Source organism: Vulpes lagopus, chromosome 4, assembly GCF_018345385.1.
Source record: "Vulpes lagopus strain Blue_001 chromosome 4, ASM1834538v1, whole genome shotgun sequence".
Lineage (NCBI taxonomy): Eukaryota > Metazoa > Chordata > Mammalia > Carnivora > Canidae > Vulpes > Vulpes lagopus.
Window position 1 is genome coordinate 26165755 of NC_054827.1, and position 17790 is coordinate 26183544.

The following is a 17790-nucleotide window of genomic DNA, read 5'->3' on the forward strand; positions in this document are numbered from 1 at the left end:
GGCCAATGCTTTAATCAATCGAGCCCATGTGATGATGTTTCCATAAAAACCCAAAAGGATAAGGTTTGGAGAGCTTCCGGGTTGATGGACACATGGAGGTGATACCAGAGTGGGGTGCCCAGAGAGGACATAAAAGGTCTCCGCTGTGCTGTCTCCCATCCCCATCCCCATTCCCCTACCTTGCCCTGTGTATCTATGTCCTCCATCTAGCAGTTCTTAAATTAATATTCTTTGAGAATAAACTGATGAGCTGGTAAAACAAAAACAAAACAAACAAAAATGTCCCCATAGTGGGGAGCATCTAACAACATGTGTCTCCAGTCAGGAGTGGGGTATCTCCAAATCACCTTTAGGGCATTTCCAAGGACAGACACTTGGAGCTAGAGACTTCTTAAAATCTGAGAGTGGCAACGTTTGTTTTAAGGTTGCATAGAAAAAACAAGCTGACCTCTGAACAGAGTGTATTGTTTATTCACTATCTTCGTTCTTTCATTTAACTCAATAAATTATAAGCATCAATTATGTACCAGGCCCTGTCTTAGGTACTGGAGATACTCTATTAGATCAAGACATTAAAATTGATAGTGATGCTAAGAAGGAGAAGTAATAAGGAGAAAATAAAATATATTAGATTTAGTTGTTTCTAATCTTTCCCATCACCTCTTGGGAGGAAGAAGCTTAGGTTATTACTGGTCCAAGTTCATGAGGATAATGGTCAAAGTGGAAAAACAAATAAAAGAAGAACCTGGAGAGCATGGGGAGATCAGTGAGATTGCATCCGAAAAAGGAAGGCTTTACTAGAAGATGACAGAGAATAGATATGGAAATGGCAAGTAGCTAGGGAGTGAGAAGAGCTTGTGTAAGTGGAGTTTGCCTGAAACTAATTTTGAAGATCCTGAAGATGGATGGTTAAGGGCTTTTGTGGCCACCACTGTGAGTATGGAATTACAGATGAGGAAAGAGGACAAAGAAATTTTGTCTGAATAAGCAGCTCACTCTTTTGGAATTTTCTTTTTTGGTGAAATTTATTTTTTCTAATAGATTTTTAATTCATAGTGCATGGATTCAGAAAAAGTAAGAGTATGTACAGTAAAGAGTCTGTCACATAGTTCTGCTTCCTAGGGCACTGATTGTTCATTGTTTCTGTTATGTCCTTCTGGGAATATTTTCTGTGTAAGAAGCAACTATGAGCATATAATATTTTCCCTGTGTTTGTACAAATGGTACCATATTATATGCAGATGAAAAGGATTGGACACTTCTGATACCAAAATTATGATTTTTGGGAGAAAATGCTGAATGTGCTGAATATAATCAGATAAAGAACCAAAGACTGTGTATTTGCCACAGAAAAGTTCCTTTGGAATCTTCCATGTTCTGTCTCGCTTTCTGATATTTCCTACCCATTTCTTCTCCCTTCGCCTCTATTCCCTTTCACTATTATTTATATTTCCCAAATGAATGAGACCATATAAAGTTGGTGGAAGGGGAGGAGGGCGGGGGGTGGGGGTGACTGGGTGGCGGGCACTGAGGGGGGCACTTGACAGGATGAGCACTGGGTGTTGTTCTGTATGTTGGCAAATTGAACACCAATAAATAATAAATTTATTATTAAAAAAAGATTGACAGTGGACAGAAGATTGACACAGCTTTAGGGAAAACATTTGGATACTTATTTCTAGCACAAAAATAGCAAAAAGAGTATTAATGTAGTCAGCAGAAGAAGAAACATTAAAGTTGTGTGTGTGAAAAAAAAAAAGAAAAGTTCCTTTGGGAAAAAGGCTCCGTGACTCTGAGATTTGTGTGTGGATTGTTCTAGTGACTTGGTTTTTAGTGCCTCTCCTTTGATTAATATTTCTGGCAGGTATGAACACGCAATACAAAGATCTCCATACTTCTTGCCTATTACCATGCATCCATCAGCAAGCTTCTTCCCCAGACCTCTCTATCCTCAGTGTTCCAATCCTTCTCATTTTAAGCTCTTGGCCAAACAGTCAAACCATTTGTCCATGTCCATGAGTCTATATGGTCTTTCCTTGGGGGATTTTTCCCTTCATGCAGAGTGAATAAAGTGCACCCACTGAAGCTCTGCCCATGGGGAAGACTTCCCTTCACCACTGGTCCTCAGAGCCATCCCTGAGTGGAATTGTAGTATGGCAGTCCATTTCTGACTTGTACCCACATACTGAGCTAAATCATCCATGAACCAAGCCCTGCCTTTTTCCTTCTCTGTGAGCTGTTCACAAAGGTCCCCCTATGTAGCCAGAGGTGTGAGCTGTGGGAGAGACAATGGTACAATAGTGGTGAATGACATAGAGCCTGGGACAGCTGCTTGGGTACCTTACTTTTGCCCTTTGCCCTTGCATATGCTCAATCCCAGATGTGTCACTCCATTTCATTTTATTTTTATTTTAAAAATATTTTCTTTGTTCTTGAGAGACACACAGAGAGAGGCAGAGACATAGGCAGAGGGAGAAGCAGGCTTCATGCAGGGCCCAATGTGAGACTCGATCCCAGTACTCTGGGATCATGACCTAAGCCAAAGGCAGACATTCAACCACTGAGCCACCCAGGTGCCCCTGTGTCACTTCTATTTTAGAATGGAATGCTGCTGAACACACCTGACCTCTTAACTTTGTGGGTCTGACAGAAGGCAGTTCATGATAGGCACTTCTGGATACATAGTCTGTCCCTATGGTCAAGCATTCTGTCTTTTCCATGGAAGCTAATAGCATACTGGGATCTGTTTTTCAAATGATTTATTTATTTTGATTTTTTAAAAGTAAACTCTACCCCCAACATGGGGCTTGAACTCACAACCCCAGGAAAAAGAGTCATATGCTCTACCAAGTGAAATAGCTAGGTGCCCCTCAAATGGTTTATAATACCTGCTGCAGGTGGCATGATCCAGGATTCCAGGGATCTACACTGTGTTTCTTCTTTTCTTTCTTTTTTTTTTTTTTTAAGATTTTATTTATTTATTTGAGAGAGAGAGAGAGATTGAGTAAGCAAAGTAGGGAGGAGCAGAAGGAGGAGCAAACTCCCTGCTCAGCAGGGAGCCCATATAGGGCTGAATCCCAGGACCTCTGGATCATGACCTGACCTGAAGGCAGATGCTTAGCTGACTCAGCCACCCAGGCACCCCTGCATTGTGATTCTTATGTTGGGACTTGTCATAAAATCCATATGGGTGGCTCAGTGGTTGAGTGTCTGCCTTTGGCTCAGGTCGTAATCCTGGGGTCCTGGGATAGAGTCCTATTTTGAGCTCCCTCAGGGAGCCTGCTTCTCACTCTGCCTGTGTTTGCCTCTCTCTGTGTCTCTCATGAATGAATAAATAAAATCTTTTTAAAAAAATCCATATGGCACCTTTTCCTACCACAGATACTTCTAACACCATAGAGTCTTCTGGGTCACATGTCAAAGTGAGAGAGCTGCTTGCAGCCTGGACTTGCTTAAGAGCTCTTTGCTACTCTGGGCCTTACTCAAATTGAGAAGCTTCCTTGGTTATTTGGTAAAATGAACCAAACCATATTTCAAAGTGTAGAATATGGTACTTCCAAGAACTGGAGATCCCTTCCAGGTGTTTTTTTTTTTAAAGATTTTATTTATTTATTCATAGAGATACAGAGAGAGAGAGAGAGAGAGAGAGAGAGAGAGAGAGAGAGGCAGGGACACAGGCAGGGGGAGAAGCAGGCTCCATGCAAGGAGCCCAACATGGGACTCGATCCAGGGTCTCCAGGATCACGCCCTGGGCTGCAGGCAGCGCTAAACTGCCGCGCCACCGGGGCTGCCCCCTTCCAGGTGTTATGGTTCCATGTTACTCGTGGGAAATGAAAGATATATTAATTTGCTTTTCACTTTGAGGGGGATGGATATCCTATCATGCTTCTGGCCATTGACCCTGAATTCTTGCTGATGTGGTGGGCCCGGCTGAGTTTATTTTCCACTTTTTGGAATGTATACCTTAACAAGGCCTCCAACGTACTTGCTACTTCTTGCTCATCTGATCCAATCAACATGATATCATCCATATAAGGGACCAGGGTAATATTTTACAGAATGTCCAGAGAATTCATTTTCCCTGGGCTGTATCTTGACAGAGAGTGAAATAGTTAATACTGAAATAGTTAATAGTCCTCTGCTAAGACAGTAAATGCATACTGTTGTCTGGGCTAAGTCAATCTGAATTCTCTGATAGAGATGACAAAGAATGCATTTGACAGCTCAATGATCACATACTATGTACCAGAGACAGCGTTCATGTGCTCCAACAGAGACACCACATCTGACACTGCAGGTGTAGTTTGGGCCAGTATTTTGGCCCAAAAGAGCTCGAGGTAGTTCACTGCCATCCTCCATACTTTAGTTTCGCTAGGAGACAGGCTGGAAAATTAAATAGATGTATGATGTGGACCACTAAGCCCAGCATCATTTAGATCTTTAAGGGTAGAATTAATTTCTGCCATTTCTCCTTGAAGTAGGATATTATTTTTGATTTACTATTGTTACTTGGGGGGAGTTAGTTTCAGAGACTTCATTTGTCTTTTCCCATTTTAATAACTTTTTTTTTTTTTGCAAGAGAGATACTCTGGCTCTCCTTTTTATTTTTTTTTTTAAGATTTTATTTATTTATTTATTCATGAGAGAGAGGCAGAGACACAGGCAGAGGGAGAAGCAGGCTCCACACAGGGAGCCTGACGAGGGACTCAATCCCGGGTCCCCAGGATCAGGCCCTGGGCTGAAGGCGGTGCTAAACCTCTGAGCCACCCCGGCTGCCCAATAATTTTTTTTTAAGTAAGCTCCATGCCCAGTGTGGAGCCCAACAGGACTCAAAGCCACAACACTGAAGACCTGAGCCAAGATTAAGAGTCAGATGCCCAACACACCCAGGTACTCTTTTAATAAATTTTATCCCACAAACCAAGGAATCAAAGTAGGAAAGTAGGGTATCCTGCTATTAAGTATATGTAGCCTAATAATACATATGCATATATAGATATAGATGCTAGCATGATATAAAATTAAAAAGTCAATTGTATATAAAATATACAAATACCAATTATATTTTTATAGATTAGGGATGAACAATAAGAAACTTAAATTACAAAGATAACGTGATTTATAATATAAACATTATGAAATACTTAATAAATTTGAAAAAAGGTGTGTAAGACTTGTACATTTAAAAGTACAATTCATGAGAGATATCAGTGAAGAATTTAGTAAATATTTGGAAGACTCAATATTGTTAAAATGTCATTTCTCCCCAAACTGGTATATTGATTGAATGCAATCCCATCAAAATCCCAGTAGGCTTTATTGCAGAAAGTGAGAAACTGATTCTCAAATTCATCTGGAAATGCAGAGAAACAGGAATTGCCAAAATTACTTTATAAAGAATTTGAAAGTTGAGAAACTAACACTTCCTGATTTTAAGACTTATTAATCAAGATAGTGTGATATTGGCATAAAGATAGACACATGTAACAATGGAAGAGAACACAGTTCAGAAATAGACCCACATGTAAGTAGACAACTGATTTTTCAACAAAGATGTGAGGGTAAATCAGTGGAAAAGAATAGTCTTAGAAAAAAATGGTGATAGAACAACTGAATATTCTATTGTAACAATGAAATTAGATCCATATCTTATAGATTGTAAAAAATGGACTCAAAATGGGTCACAGACCTAAATATGATACATAAAATTATACAACTTAAGAAAGAAAACATTGAAGAAAATCTTTGTGACCTTGAGTTAGGCATAGAGTTCTTTGAAATGATACCAAAAGCACAATTTAGAAGAAAAAAACTGATACTTTGAAATTTATCAAAATTAAAAGTTTCTGTTCTTCGAAAGAAACTGCTAAGAGAATGAAAAGATGAGCTACAGAATGGGAGAAAATGTTTGCAAGTCATATAGCTGATAAAGGACTTAATGTGAAGAATTCTTAAAATTCAAACAAGGCAATACAAAAATTGATAAATTAAAAATAGGCAAAGATTTGCAACTTCACCAAAAAAGATATATAGATGGTAAATAAGCATATAAAAGATACACAACATCACTAGGCATCAGGGAAATGCAAATTAAAACCACATGAATTACCCTTAGTTACCTATTCAAATGGCAAAAATTGGGAAAACTGACCACATCAAGGATTGACAAGGATGTGGAGGCATGTAAAATGGAACAAGCAGTGTGAAGAATAGTTTGGCAGTTTCTTAAAAAGTTAAAAATATACTCACCATGATCTAGTCATTTCATTCCATTGCTAAAGAGAAATGAAAGCAAATGTATGTAACAATACCTGAACACAGCTTTTTATAGCAGCTTTAATAGCCAGATGCTGGAAACAACTCAAATGTCCATCAGGAGATTAATAAATTTAAAAATATATCCATACAATGGAATGTTATTTAGCAATAAAAGGGAATTAACTATTGATTCACACCATTTGAATTACTTAGGAAATTAATTATGCTGAGTAAAAGAAGCCAGACAAAAAGGAGTATATAATGTATGACTCGATTATATAAAATTGTAGAAAATGCAAACTTACCTATGTTGATGGAAAGTAGGCCAGTGTTTGCCTGGTGATAGGGGTTAAGGTGAGGATGGGTGGGAGAGAGGGAAGGAAACTTTGCAGGTGATTTTGTTTGTTATTTTGATTGTAATGAAGGTTTCATGGTTGTATACATAATCAGAACTTATCAGGTTGTATATTTGAAATGAGTACAGTGTATTGCATGCTATTTATGCCTCAATAAAAGAATTAAAACAAATATCTCTTTTGGCCAAGTAACTTTACTTGTTAAGATATACATAAAATAGGGGGCACCTGGGTGGCTCAGTCGGTTAAATGTCTGCTTTCAGCTCAGGTCATGTTCCCAGGGTCCTGGGATCAAGCCCCACGTGGGGCTCCCTGCTTCGACCTCTACCTCTACCTCACCCAATTCCTTGTGCTCTCTCTCCTCTCTCTCAAATAAAATCTTAAAAAAAAAAAAAGAAGTAGAAGATTAAATGTTAAAAAACATATTGGATATTGAGTGAAATTGAGTATAATAAAATGTCATTTTTGTTTAAAGCATTATATGCATATTTTAATGTATGCATATAAATAAATAAATTTGGAAGACTACTCATTGAACTGTTAATAGCTATCTCTGTGGAGTGAGATTATGGAGGACATTTACTTTCTAAGTAATACATTTAAGTACTATTTGATTAAAAATTACATAATAAAAAAAAAATAAAAAATAAAAAATAAAAATTACATAATATATTGGGGTTCTTGGGTGGCTCAGTAAGCTAAAACATCTGATTCTTGCTTTCTGTTCAGGTCATGATCTCATGAATTGTGGGATTAAGCCCCCGTTGAGGCTCCTCTCAGTGGGAAATCTGCTCCAAGATTCTCTCCCTCTGCCCCTCCCCCACTTACTCGTACTCTCAAATAAATCAATCCTTAAAAATTACATTATATATATATATATATATATATATATATGATTGTGATTGAGTGAAATCAAATACTTTTAAATGATTAAAGAAATATGCTAGCAGTTTGTTCATAAATACATCATATAGGAAATTTTTTAAAGATAATCCTTTGTTCCACAAAAATCACTGTATTATTTACTTTTGTATAAATTTAGGTTTGCTATATTGAAAGATTTTTCTTTCAAAATATGTGTATAAATATATATAAGATATTTGCATGTTGAAATATTTTTAAAACAATGTTTTTTTTGAGTATGAATTTGTTGAACTTGAGAGTATTCAGTAATATTGGGGTGACTGTGTGGCTCAGTTGTGTCTGACTCTTGATTTTGGCTCAGGTCATGATCTCAGGGGCATGGGATTAAGCTGTGCGTGGGGTTCTGGGCTCAGCATGGAGTCTGCTTGTCCCTCTCCCTCTGCTTCTCCCCCCACTTGTGCTCTTCCTGCCTCTCTCTCTCTCTCTCAAATAAATAAAGTCTTTAAAAAATAAAAAAGAGTATTCATTAGTATTTTAATACTACTTTTAAGTTTATTACTTGTTGTGAGTTCAGACTCCAATTATAGTAATCTTTCTTCCATAATTTTCAGTATAAGGATCAAAATTATCCCTCTCTCACACTGAGCCAAATTAGTACCAGCATTTCAACAATGGCTGAGATGGGCTTTTTGTGATCACAAATGCCTCTATCTGACGGCATGGTATGGCAGCCATGAGAACATGCCTCCCAGATCCTCTATCACAGGGAAGATAATTAACCGAAGGCGTCAGCTGGTGCTCTGACTTTTGTCACTGTGTCCACGCTAAGGCCCCATTTCCCTGAACTGTTCTCAGTGACTGCTCATGGCAGAGTTATAAAGGCAGGTCCATTTCTCAAAGACCGGGACTCCTCAGAAGGATACCTTTAGCTTGAGGACTCCTGTTGGCCTTGCCAAAACTTTCTCAGAGCAGTGCTGCAGTCTGAGACTTTCCTTTTCTCCTGCACAGGGGTGGGATCAGCATTGGTCTGATGGATCTCCTAGCTTCCTCCAGCTCCTCATTTTCCCTCACCAGCATTTGCCCCAATAAATTTCTTAAATGTATCTAATTTTGTCTTAGCTTCTGTTTTTCAGATGACCTAGACTGATATAATTAGTCCCAAGAATGATCCAAGAAAAGATTGCAATTTGGGGCCAACCCACTAATCACCCAGTGGGCAAAGAGAATGTTAACCTGATTGGTAGATGGGGCAAGGACAGTCCCTAGGATCAAGTGGTGACTCAAATGCTAATTTCATTGATTGTGTCCTCAGGAAATATCCTAGCCAAGGGGAGAATGATGTTGCAGATGTGATGATTCAGGCATTTTAAAGCTATGGTAAGAACAATGTCCTCAAAGACAGCAGAGTTGGCTGATTACTGCTAAATTGTATTGATGCCAGCAGGAGGATAATGAAAGGCTCACAGCCATTAATAAGCAGTTAATGGCTAAGTGTGAGAGCCAGAGGGTCTCTTTGGTAGCTTACAAAGAGGCCATTACCTCTTATAGTGTGGGAGACAGACACAGTTGGATAGACTGAAAATTGCAGAGGTTTCCAGATGTTTGAATGTTTAGTCAAGATAGACCTCTTATACCAAAGTCAAGGTGTTGGCTGGGGGACTCTGGGACCATGAAAGATGGGATAATGACATGTAGATGGATGCTTCTGGAGTAAATTTTCTCCTCAGTGTCTTATCCTTCCCTGGTAAGAGCCAGCACTCCTGCCATCCTAGAAGATGCTACAGAGATCTCTCCCTCACAAGGAACACTGGCTCCCCTCCACAGCTGCCTCCTCTTCCTCCCTGTCTGATAACTAAAGATCAGTCCCAGCATTGCCTGGTTGGAGACATGTGAGGAATGATGAAAAAGAAAGGAGACTGTATCCCGGAAAATCTGTCAGAATTCTCTAGCACATACCGGCAGGAGCCAGAGGCATAAACTTTGGACTCTATCTTGAGAGTGCATGATAGGGGCTTGGAATTTAACTTTCTCAGGATCTAAGATTTTACATCTTGGCAAGAACCTCAGGGAAGGGCCAAACTCACTGCTAAGATAGTTCTTAGAAGTCTGGAAAAAGCAATAACAACATTCAGTGAAGTGGAAATTTCTGAGTTGTTCTCAGTAGGAGAGGATTCTGCAACAGGCCCAGGCTGTAGTGCAAGCCACATTGCTCAGTAGTCCTCATGATCAGTGGAAGGAATAAAGGAGGGTGAGGAAAGTGGGAACTCCATTAGGTACTCTGCGACTATTCAGGGTCCTGCCACTTTGGTAAAGTTTTTAGGTCCAAAGGTCAGGAGCATGCCAGGATATCTTTTTCAAAGTAAGAGACATATAGGTGTATCTTTCATCCCTATACTATAGAAGCTCATTACCTTGGTTAGCTTTTTTGGGCTTGGGAGACAACATATTTCACAGATAAGATTATTGCTTTGGCCCATATACTGGGTGACTTAGAAAATTAACAGCTTTGGGTAGGGCTCAGAGTAGGAAATGCTCTGAAGCAGGTACAGCATCCCTGCTGCTTGGTTTTTTTTTTTTTAATTTTATTTATTTATTTATTTATTTATTTATTTATTTATTTATTTATGATAATCACACACAGAGAGAGAGAGAGGCAGAGACACAGGCAGAGGGAGAAGCAGGCTCCATGCAGGGATCCTGACGTGGGACTCGATCCCTGGTCTCCAGGATCGTGCCCTGGGCCAAAGGCAGGCGCCAAACCGCTGCGCTACCCAGGGATCCCTGCTTCTTGGTTCATACAATTGGGAAGACCCTACAGCTTTGGAAGTCTCAGTATTGAGAAGGATGCAATGGGAAAAGACAGAGCTTTTGGCAAACCCCAGTGCAGGCACCTGCAATTCTGGAATAAGACTAAGCCAAGTGGCAGGAAATTTGAAACTTTTTGAGAAACAGATATTGAAGGGCTAGGGCATTGGTGGTGATGATGGTTGTGGACCATGGGTATGGAACTGCCCATCATTATTTAGGTTCGGTTGAACTCTCCAAGTCATGAAGTTGGATGGGCCCAAGGCTAGTTCACCAAGAGATGGAAATGATATATGCAAGATCAAACCCAGGTAGGACCAGAGATCATGACTATCTTATGAACAGGCAGCCCAAGGGTCCTTATCCTTAGCATCCTCAACAGATGCACCAGCATTCCTCTCCCATCTCACATCTATGCTCATATGGGGATTCTCATAAAGCCAGCTGAAGGAGGAAGAAAAAGTCTGTTCTTGGTCTATGGATGAAGTGGCTAGGTATGTGGGTACAAGCTGAAAATGTGTGGAGTGGCCTTGAAAGACACTGAAGAGGGAAAATCTTTCTAAGGGGCAGAGCTGCAAACAGTGCACTTTATCATCAACACTGTATGGCCTAAGGTGAAAATATTTACAGTTCCTAGACAGTGGTCATTGGCCTGGCTCTCTAGTTAGGGACCTGAAAGGAAAAGAACTGGAGAACCAGAACCCAAAAGTCTGAGATAGAGGCATTTTACATGTTAATGTCCACCAGAAGGCATCCACCATGGAAGAAGCCCTGAACAACCAAGTAGACAAAATGATTTGGCCAACTGACATGGGTCAGATTGCCACTAGCCGCTTTAGAACTAGCACAGTTGACAGAGTAGCCATGGTAGCAGAGACAGAGGCATCCAACCAGGGGATTCACTTCCCAGTGAAGGAGGTGGAAGGAGTAGGCTATGATATGACTGTGACTATCACACCACCCAGAGGAAGTCAGCTTTGAGGAATGCAGCTATCTAAAGGCATAGCAGAAGGGCCAATGTGAGGCAGTATTCTGAAAGCATCGGATGACATCCTTCAAGACACAGTATATTCATTACACCAGGAACCTCTCTATATAGTGCTGTGCACTCAGTAGGAAGAATACATAAATTTGGGAATCAAGGGTATGGAAGCAGATGTGGTTTCACTGATCATCACTACTCATGACCCACTGGGGGTTTGTGCTTCCTGCCCCCAAAGTTCTGGACTTTGCAGCTTGGAGGTTCTAGGCCTCAAATGGGGCCTACTCTTGGCAAAGGACATGGCCAGTATCCATTGAACTTATAAGTTACAGCTGCTGCCAGAACACCGGGCACTCTTTATGCCTAGGAATCAGCAGGTTAGGAGAGGAGTCACCAATTGAGCAGGGGGTAATTAACCCTGACCATTAGGAGGAGGTAGTGCTGCTTTAAACAATGGAGGCAGAGAAGAGGGAATGTGTGTCCTGGTACTTATTGTAACTGCTATTGGACCTGGGCGGCAACCACAGCCTGAGAAGAGTATGATTATGAAGAGGTCAGATCCCTTGGGAATGAAGGTTTGAGTTGTACCACCAGGCAAGCCCCTGAGTCGTGCCAAGGTGAGGGGTAATTTAGAATGGATGGTGGAGGAGGAAGAAGAGAAGTTCCAGTTGTGACCCTGAGATCCAAGGCAGCATCAGGGGCCATGTTTTACTCCTTAACTTCTCTTTTCTGAGTTTTTCCCTTCAGACTAAGGCCTGTGAGGACCATGGAGAGGGTGCTCTTCCAGCTTAGGGGGACAAGTAGATCTGTGCCATGCAGACAGAAACCTGTGGTGGCCCTGAAGATGCAGCTCTCAGATTTCTTACTTCAGGGAGTGTAAATGGCTCACAGATCAGCTGCTATGTTCTGCAATCCATCACTGTGTTTGCACTGGGTTTGTGCTTTGCCTTGGCTGTTCCTAGCCGCTGGTGGAGCTTGGCAGAGATAGTAAGCAGGCCCGTACCTATAAGATGCTGGCCTCCTGTGAAGGGTCACTTTGGCTCAAGGACTGCCCAATGTTTGGCTGGAACTTTCTTAGAACTGTGATGAATCTAAGAAGTAACTTCCTTTCTCCCTTCTTCCCTAGTTTCTTCTTTCTTCTCCTTCATAAGGTATAGACCTGCATCACCATGTAATGGCTCCTCCATCAGCTCCTTCTCCAATTTCCCTCAGTGGCATTTCCTCTAATAACTCCATTATTACATCCAATCCCATCTTGGAATTTGCGTCTTGTAGGACCCGAGCTTATACAGATGGCTTCTATATGTTCCTGAGAAATTTAAGGCAGGATGGCATATATGCCAACCTTGTGTGCTAAGTCTAGTTAACTGGTAGTGACTGCTGGGAGTGCTGAGTTGAAAAAGATTCTAGAGCTGTATCTGGTCCATTGGAAAGAATGCCATGATCTATTGATATGTTCTGCTATGAGGGCAAGGAAGAGGGTTTTGATCCTTCATTAGTTGCTACTGCTGAGCTGGGATGTTCCCCAAATCTCTATGAAGAGTCACAACCTGAGAAGTATCTGTTGTATATGAAACTTTTGTTAATGATGAACGATATGATAGTGAATGAATAATGCCTAAGTATGGCTAATTATTATTAATAATGATGATGGCATTAGTAATAGTGATATGATACATAATGACTACATAATATATAAGTGATGATATGCTTAATGATGAATGATAATTATAATATGATATTATATCATTAGGGAGCCTAAAGTGATATGAATATAATATGTGGTTTAATTATATTGATAAGCAATAACATTATCACACTGACAGATGGAATAAAAAAATATAAAACATAAGGATGTGTTCATGATCTCCATCTCTATCTTGAGATGACTACTCTGATGAGCTAATGCGATTCTATTTCTTTATGGAGCCCATCCTAACGTGATGCTGTTCATTAACATGACTCATTTCTTTTTACCTGATTTTATACTTGTCAAGCAATGACCTGACATTAATTAGATTTTATAAAGAGGCTTTCCTACCAGAAAGAGAATATGCAACCAGTTGATGTATGTATTCTAATTTATTTAGTATCTATTTCCTTCTAAAAAAAATCATTTTTAAAATGATAGAACACATGTTTATCATTAAATAATTTAAAGTTACATGAAGCAAAATTTGAAGTCTACTTCTTTTGCAGTTTCCTTTCAGTCCGTTCAGTGGGAATAACACTTTATTTTTTTGTTGTAAATTAATTTTCTTTACCGGGGATCTGATCATGAAGGTGTTTTTTTTATGACCTTGCTTAAAAGGAATCTTTTGCGAGTTTACTCACCATGAACTAACAAAACTGCATTTCTACATGCCCCAAACTGAGGGCCGATTGTCATTCAGGATCCTTTTTTATTTTCATCAGCTAGCTTTTTGTTAAGTCTTTTGTGATGGCAAACATTACGCTCTATGGAAAGTGTAAGCTTTAGCTACCACTTGCAGAATAGGAGACGAATTTGGTACAATATGTATAATGCTGTGCTCAACACATTATATGGTTTATTCAGTTTTGTAAACGGTATACCGCTCATTTGTTTTTTCACGAATTTTATTACTTACTTTTTTAAAAAAAGACTTTATTTATTTATTCATGAGAGACATAGAGAGAGGGAGAGACATAGGCAGAGGGAGAAGCAGGTTCCCTCCAGGGAGCCCGAGGTGGGTCTTGATCCCAGGAGCCCCAGATCACAACCCAAGCCCAAGGCAGACGCTCAACCACTGAGCCACCCAGGCATCCCTGTATTACTTATTTTTTAGTTATTTTCGGAGTCTTTTTACTGCCTCAAGGATAAAGTGAAAAGTAAGAAAAGTGCCTTTAGTCTTAACATGAACTCAGTATGCATCTATCTCAACAGTTTTAAAAAAATGCATGAACGGGGATCCTTGGGTGGTGCAGTGGTTTGGTGCCTGCCTTTGGCCCAGGGCGCGATCCTGGAGACCTGGGATCAAATCCCACGTCGGGGTCCCGGTGCATGGAGCCTGCTTCTCCCTCTGCCTGTGTCTCTGCCTCTCTCTCTCTCTCTCTCTCTCTCTATCATAAATAAAAATTTTTAAAAAATGCATGAAGAAGACAAGTCTGAAATGATATAGGTTATAGATTGCCTTTTTTTTTTTAAAATAAGGGCAAGGTTATTATTATTGGTCATTTTCAAACTCAAAGTAATTCTTGATGAGAAAAATTAGTTCCCTGAGATGAATAAAGTTAGGCTTTTAAGGTATATGAAATTTATTTCAAAAGATGTCTCTCAGTGGAGAATATCTGGATCTTTATTGAAAGTGCTTTCATTCACATATTTACAGATGACAGCTTAAGCTTAAGATCTTCAAGGGAAATTATTATTTTAGGAACAGAAAACAGAACTTACCAAAATAATACTGATAAAAGTAAAGACAAACATAATTTTATGTAACTTTTAAAAGCTTAAATAATAAACATAAAGAGGGAGAGACTACATTGTTTTCATAAATGAATCAAAATTACAAAGCATACTCATTTTATTTAAGGCTGAGTTTTTAAAATAATTTCATACAGAAGATCTGATAAATTTTGTGAGAATAATTTTTTAGGTGGGACAAACATTATGGTGAACAATAATACATAAAATTGGTGGCTGTAGGGATAAAAATTAGAAATTTTTTCATGTAGATTAAAAAGATATTTTTCCAAAAACAATTTATTCTCTTATCCTTTTATAAAATTAGAATTGATTTTTCTTTCCATTAACAGGCAAAATGTTACCGCAGAAGTAAAGATACTCTAAAACATTCATAGACCTACCTACTTTCTCTCTTTTTGATTAGAGAAGACCTGAAATTATTTTGTAGCACATTTATTATTTGCCAGTTTTCATAAAATGGAATGCTGTAAAGGAAGTTACAAAAATATACAGTAGAAATATCCTTGGAGAGGTTGTGATCTAGTAAATATTGCATTTGTTCACGGAGATGCAAGCCCAGTCATATTGGCTCTCTTCTGTAAACTTTATTTTCTAATATTAGAAGTTAGACATGATTCAATAACCATTTGAGGCAAAGTTACTGCACCTACGCTTTTTATAAAATAAATAACCACAGCAACATGGGAATGTCATTTTAGTCACTGGGCCCACTAGATTAGATGGACAGGTTTGCTCATCTTCTATTTGAGATCAGTGATTATTACTTTAATAGATTTATTTTGATCTTTTCTTTTTAAATTTAAGGTTACCATGGGTGATGCAAAATACCAAGATCAGAATGCAAATTTGCAGAATGCAAATTTGCAAATTTGCCTTAATATTGACTTTAGCTTGGGACAAAGAGACCTCTGCCCTCATGAGGATAGCAGCTTCACTTGTCCTAATGCTGTAAATCTTACAGTGAATGTTAAAATTAAAAATTCAATAAGACCATGCATGATTTATCTAGTATGTCTTTCTGGTGTATATGGTATCAGTTTGTCCTGGAAAGTTCCAATTTTATTTTTTGTCCATGTTTTCATACAGGTGAAGTGGGAACTTTGACTTTAAACATCAGCATATAGGAATGGTGTTTTTAATGTCATCTGAGCAAGTAACAAAGGTTCTGAAGGCATACTTGTTTCCATGCAAATGTCATCTCATGGTTCAAGTAGATAATAAAATGTTATTAATAAAATACTGAAATAGACAAAGGCACTGTAATGGCAGATGTTTGGTTTTCTCAACATACTCATTTCCCTGTCTAGTAGGTCTAGCCAGTTTTTGTAGATTCAACATAAACTTGATTATAGAAGCTAGGCCAAATGGATTTAAATTCCCAAAGATACCACAAATTTGGGGGCACCAATGAAATAACAAAATAAACACATGGTAAAAATCAACTTTTGTTTGATAAGAGGGCCCAGTAGAGCTAATCTGCTTTCTGAAAAATAATTAAGAATCCAAATTAATCACACATATAAACCAGTTTATTAGATTGTCAGTGATACTTTGAGACAAATTCAAGTTATTTCATTTTACTTTATATAAACAGAGGAAGGGAGGAAAAGTTTGAAACTTCAAGCTTTGTTCAGCATGTGTGCAGTTAGCATCCACAAAAGCACCATTGGATATGGAATAATTAGCACCACAGAATTTTCGGACCTAACTGTTAACATGCATCACTGGAAAACTTGGAACATAAAAACTGAAGTAGTACGTGGTATGGCCTATTATAAACAATACAAGGCAATTAATGATTTGTTTTCATACAGTACAATACAATCACCAATCAATGAGAACCTTTAGTACAATACAGGACAAAAAAACACTTTGTACCCTGTTAACACTAAAACAGTTACAGATTTAAAAACATGTTTCTTGTGAGAGGCAGTGGGTTGAAACTATCCCTCCTCCTCTTTTTAAATTGAGTTATATAGTTACATGATCTCTTAAGAAAGTATTTTCAAATCTATGTCTCTCTATCTCAGTGCTGACAAATGGTTTTTTGAAAACGCAAAGGCTTGATGCGAATTAAAACAAAACAAAATAAAAAAAAAAACAACAACAAAAAAACCAAAAACAAAACCCCAAACCCGGTAAGAGTCAAGAAGTACTCCAGTGTGGTGGAAGATACTCCACTTAAGATCAGTTTGAAAATGATGCCAATGCTGTTGACACTTGTCTTCCCTTCGGTGGAGGAATGTCAAGTACAGAAGCCTTGCATTCACGATGAACTTCGGTTCATTTCTTTCACACAATGCCTTTATTCTGAAGTGTAACATAAGAGACTTATTCCTTATTCCTCAACTGTGTTTGGAGTGTCCTAGGGCTGTTCCTTATGCTGGATTTGACAACAGTGAAAAGGGTTGATAGTCTCTCTGGATTTAGGGCAATTTGAGCTAAAGAAAAAATATTAATTTAAATTTAGCATATATGCAATTTTAAAGGGAGTTTCACTATTTTCACAGTACAAACCCATAATGAATATCATTGAAAACCTTTCTGTTAGAAAGCATGTAACAAACCCTCAATTTTAAGTTGTGTGTAGACCAATTTTGGCATGTTAGAAGATACTGTATAAGAAATGTGCAATAAGAATGGATAGATACAGGTATATTCAGATCTCAATGCATTGATGCCAAGGAAAATATATTTTTACTCACCAAGAGAAGAATATACCTTGAAGCATCTATGCAGACACATGAATCAATCATGTATCTGCCCAACTTCTAATTCTGGAATAGTGATAACAGGGTCATTTAAGAAAAAGTACTCAATTACAGTATGGCAGCAATTTTATGTTGTATATATTTAACAGCAAAACATTTTTGAAAATAGAATCATTATTATACGGTAAGTTTACAATTCACCATTTCTATACTTGTAATACATGCGCTTATTTGTTTTCCCAGTTTTAAAAAAAATCCCACTAGGACCAACATCTTTCAGAACAACAATCTAACATTAAACAAAACCTCCTAAGGAAAATATTTAGCATCACAGAGATTTGAGAAAAGTCTGTTACTCAGGATCAC

At 38.6% G+C, this 17790-nt stretch overlaps 1 protein-coding gene across 2 annotated transcripts in view; it reads right to left on the reverse strand.

Annotated features, from left to right (window-relative positions):
• Positions 1 to 14560: 14560 nt before the first annotated feature.
• Positions 14561 to 17790, reverse strand: part of PURG (purine rich element binding protein G) — a 39713-nt gene continuing 36483 nt past the window's right edge. For both annotated transcript variants that reach the window (XM_041752936.1, XM_041752937.1), the window contains exon 3: positions 14561 to 17154. In XM_041752936.1, the coding sequence (XP_041608870.1) occupies positions 17140 to 17154 (15 nt within the window). In that variant the 3' untranslated portion in view covers positions 14561 to 17139. The remainder of the gene's footprint in view (positions 17155 to 17790) is intronic.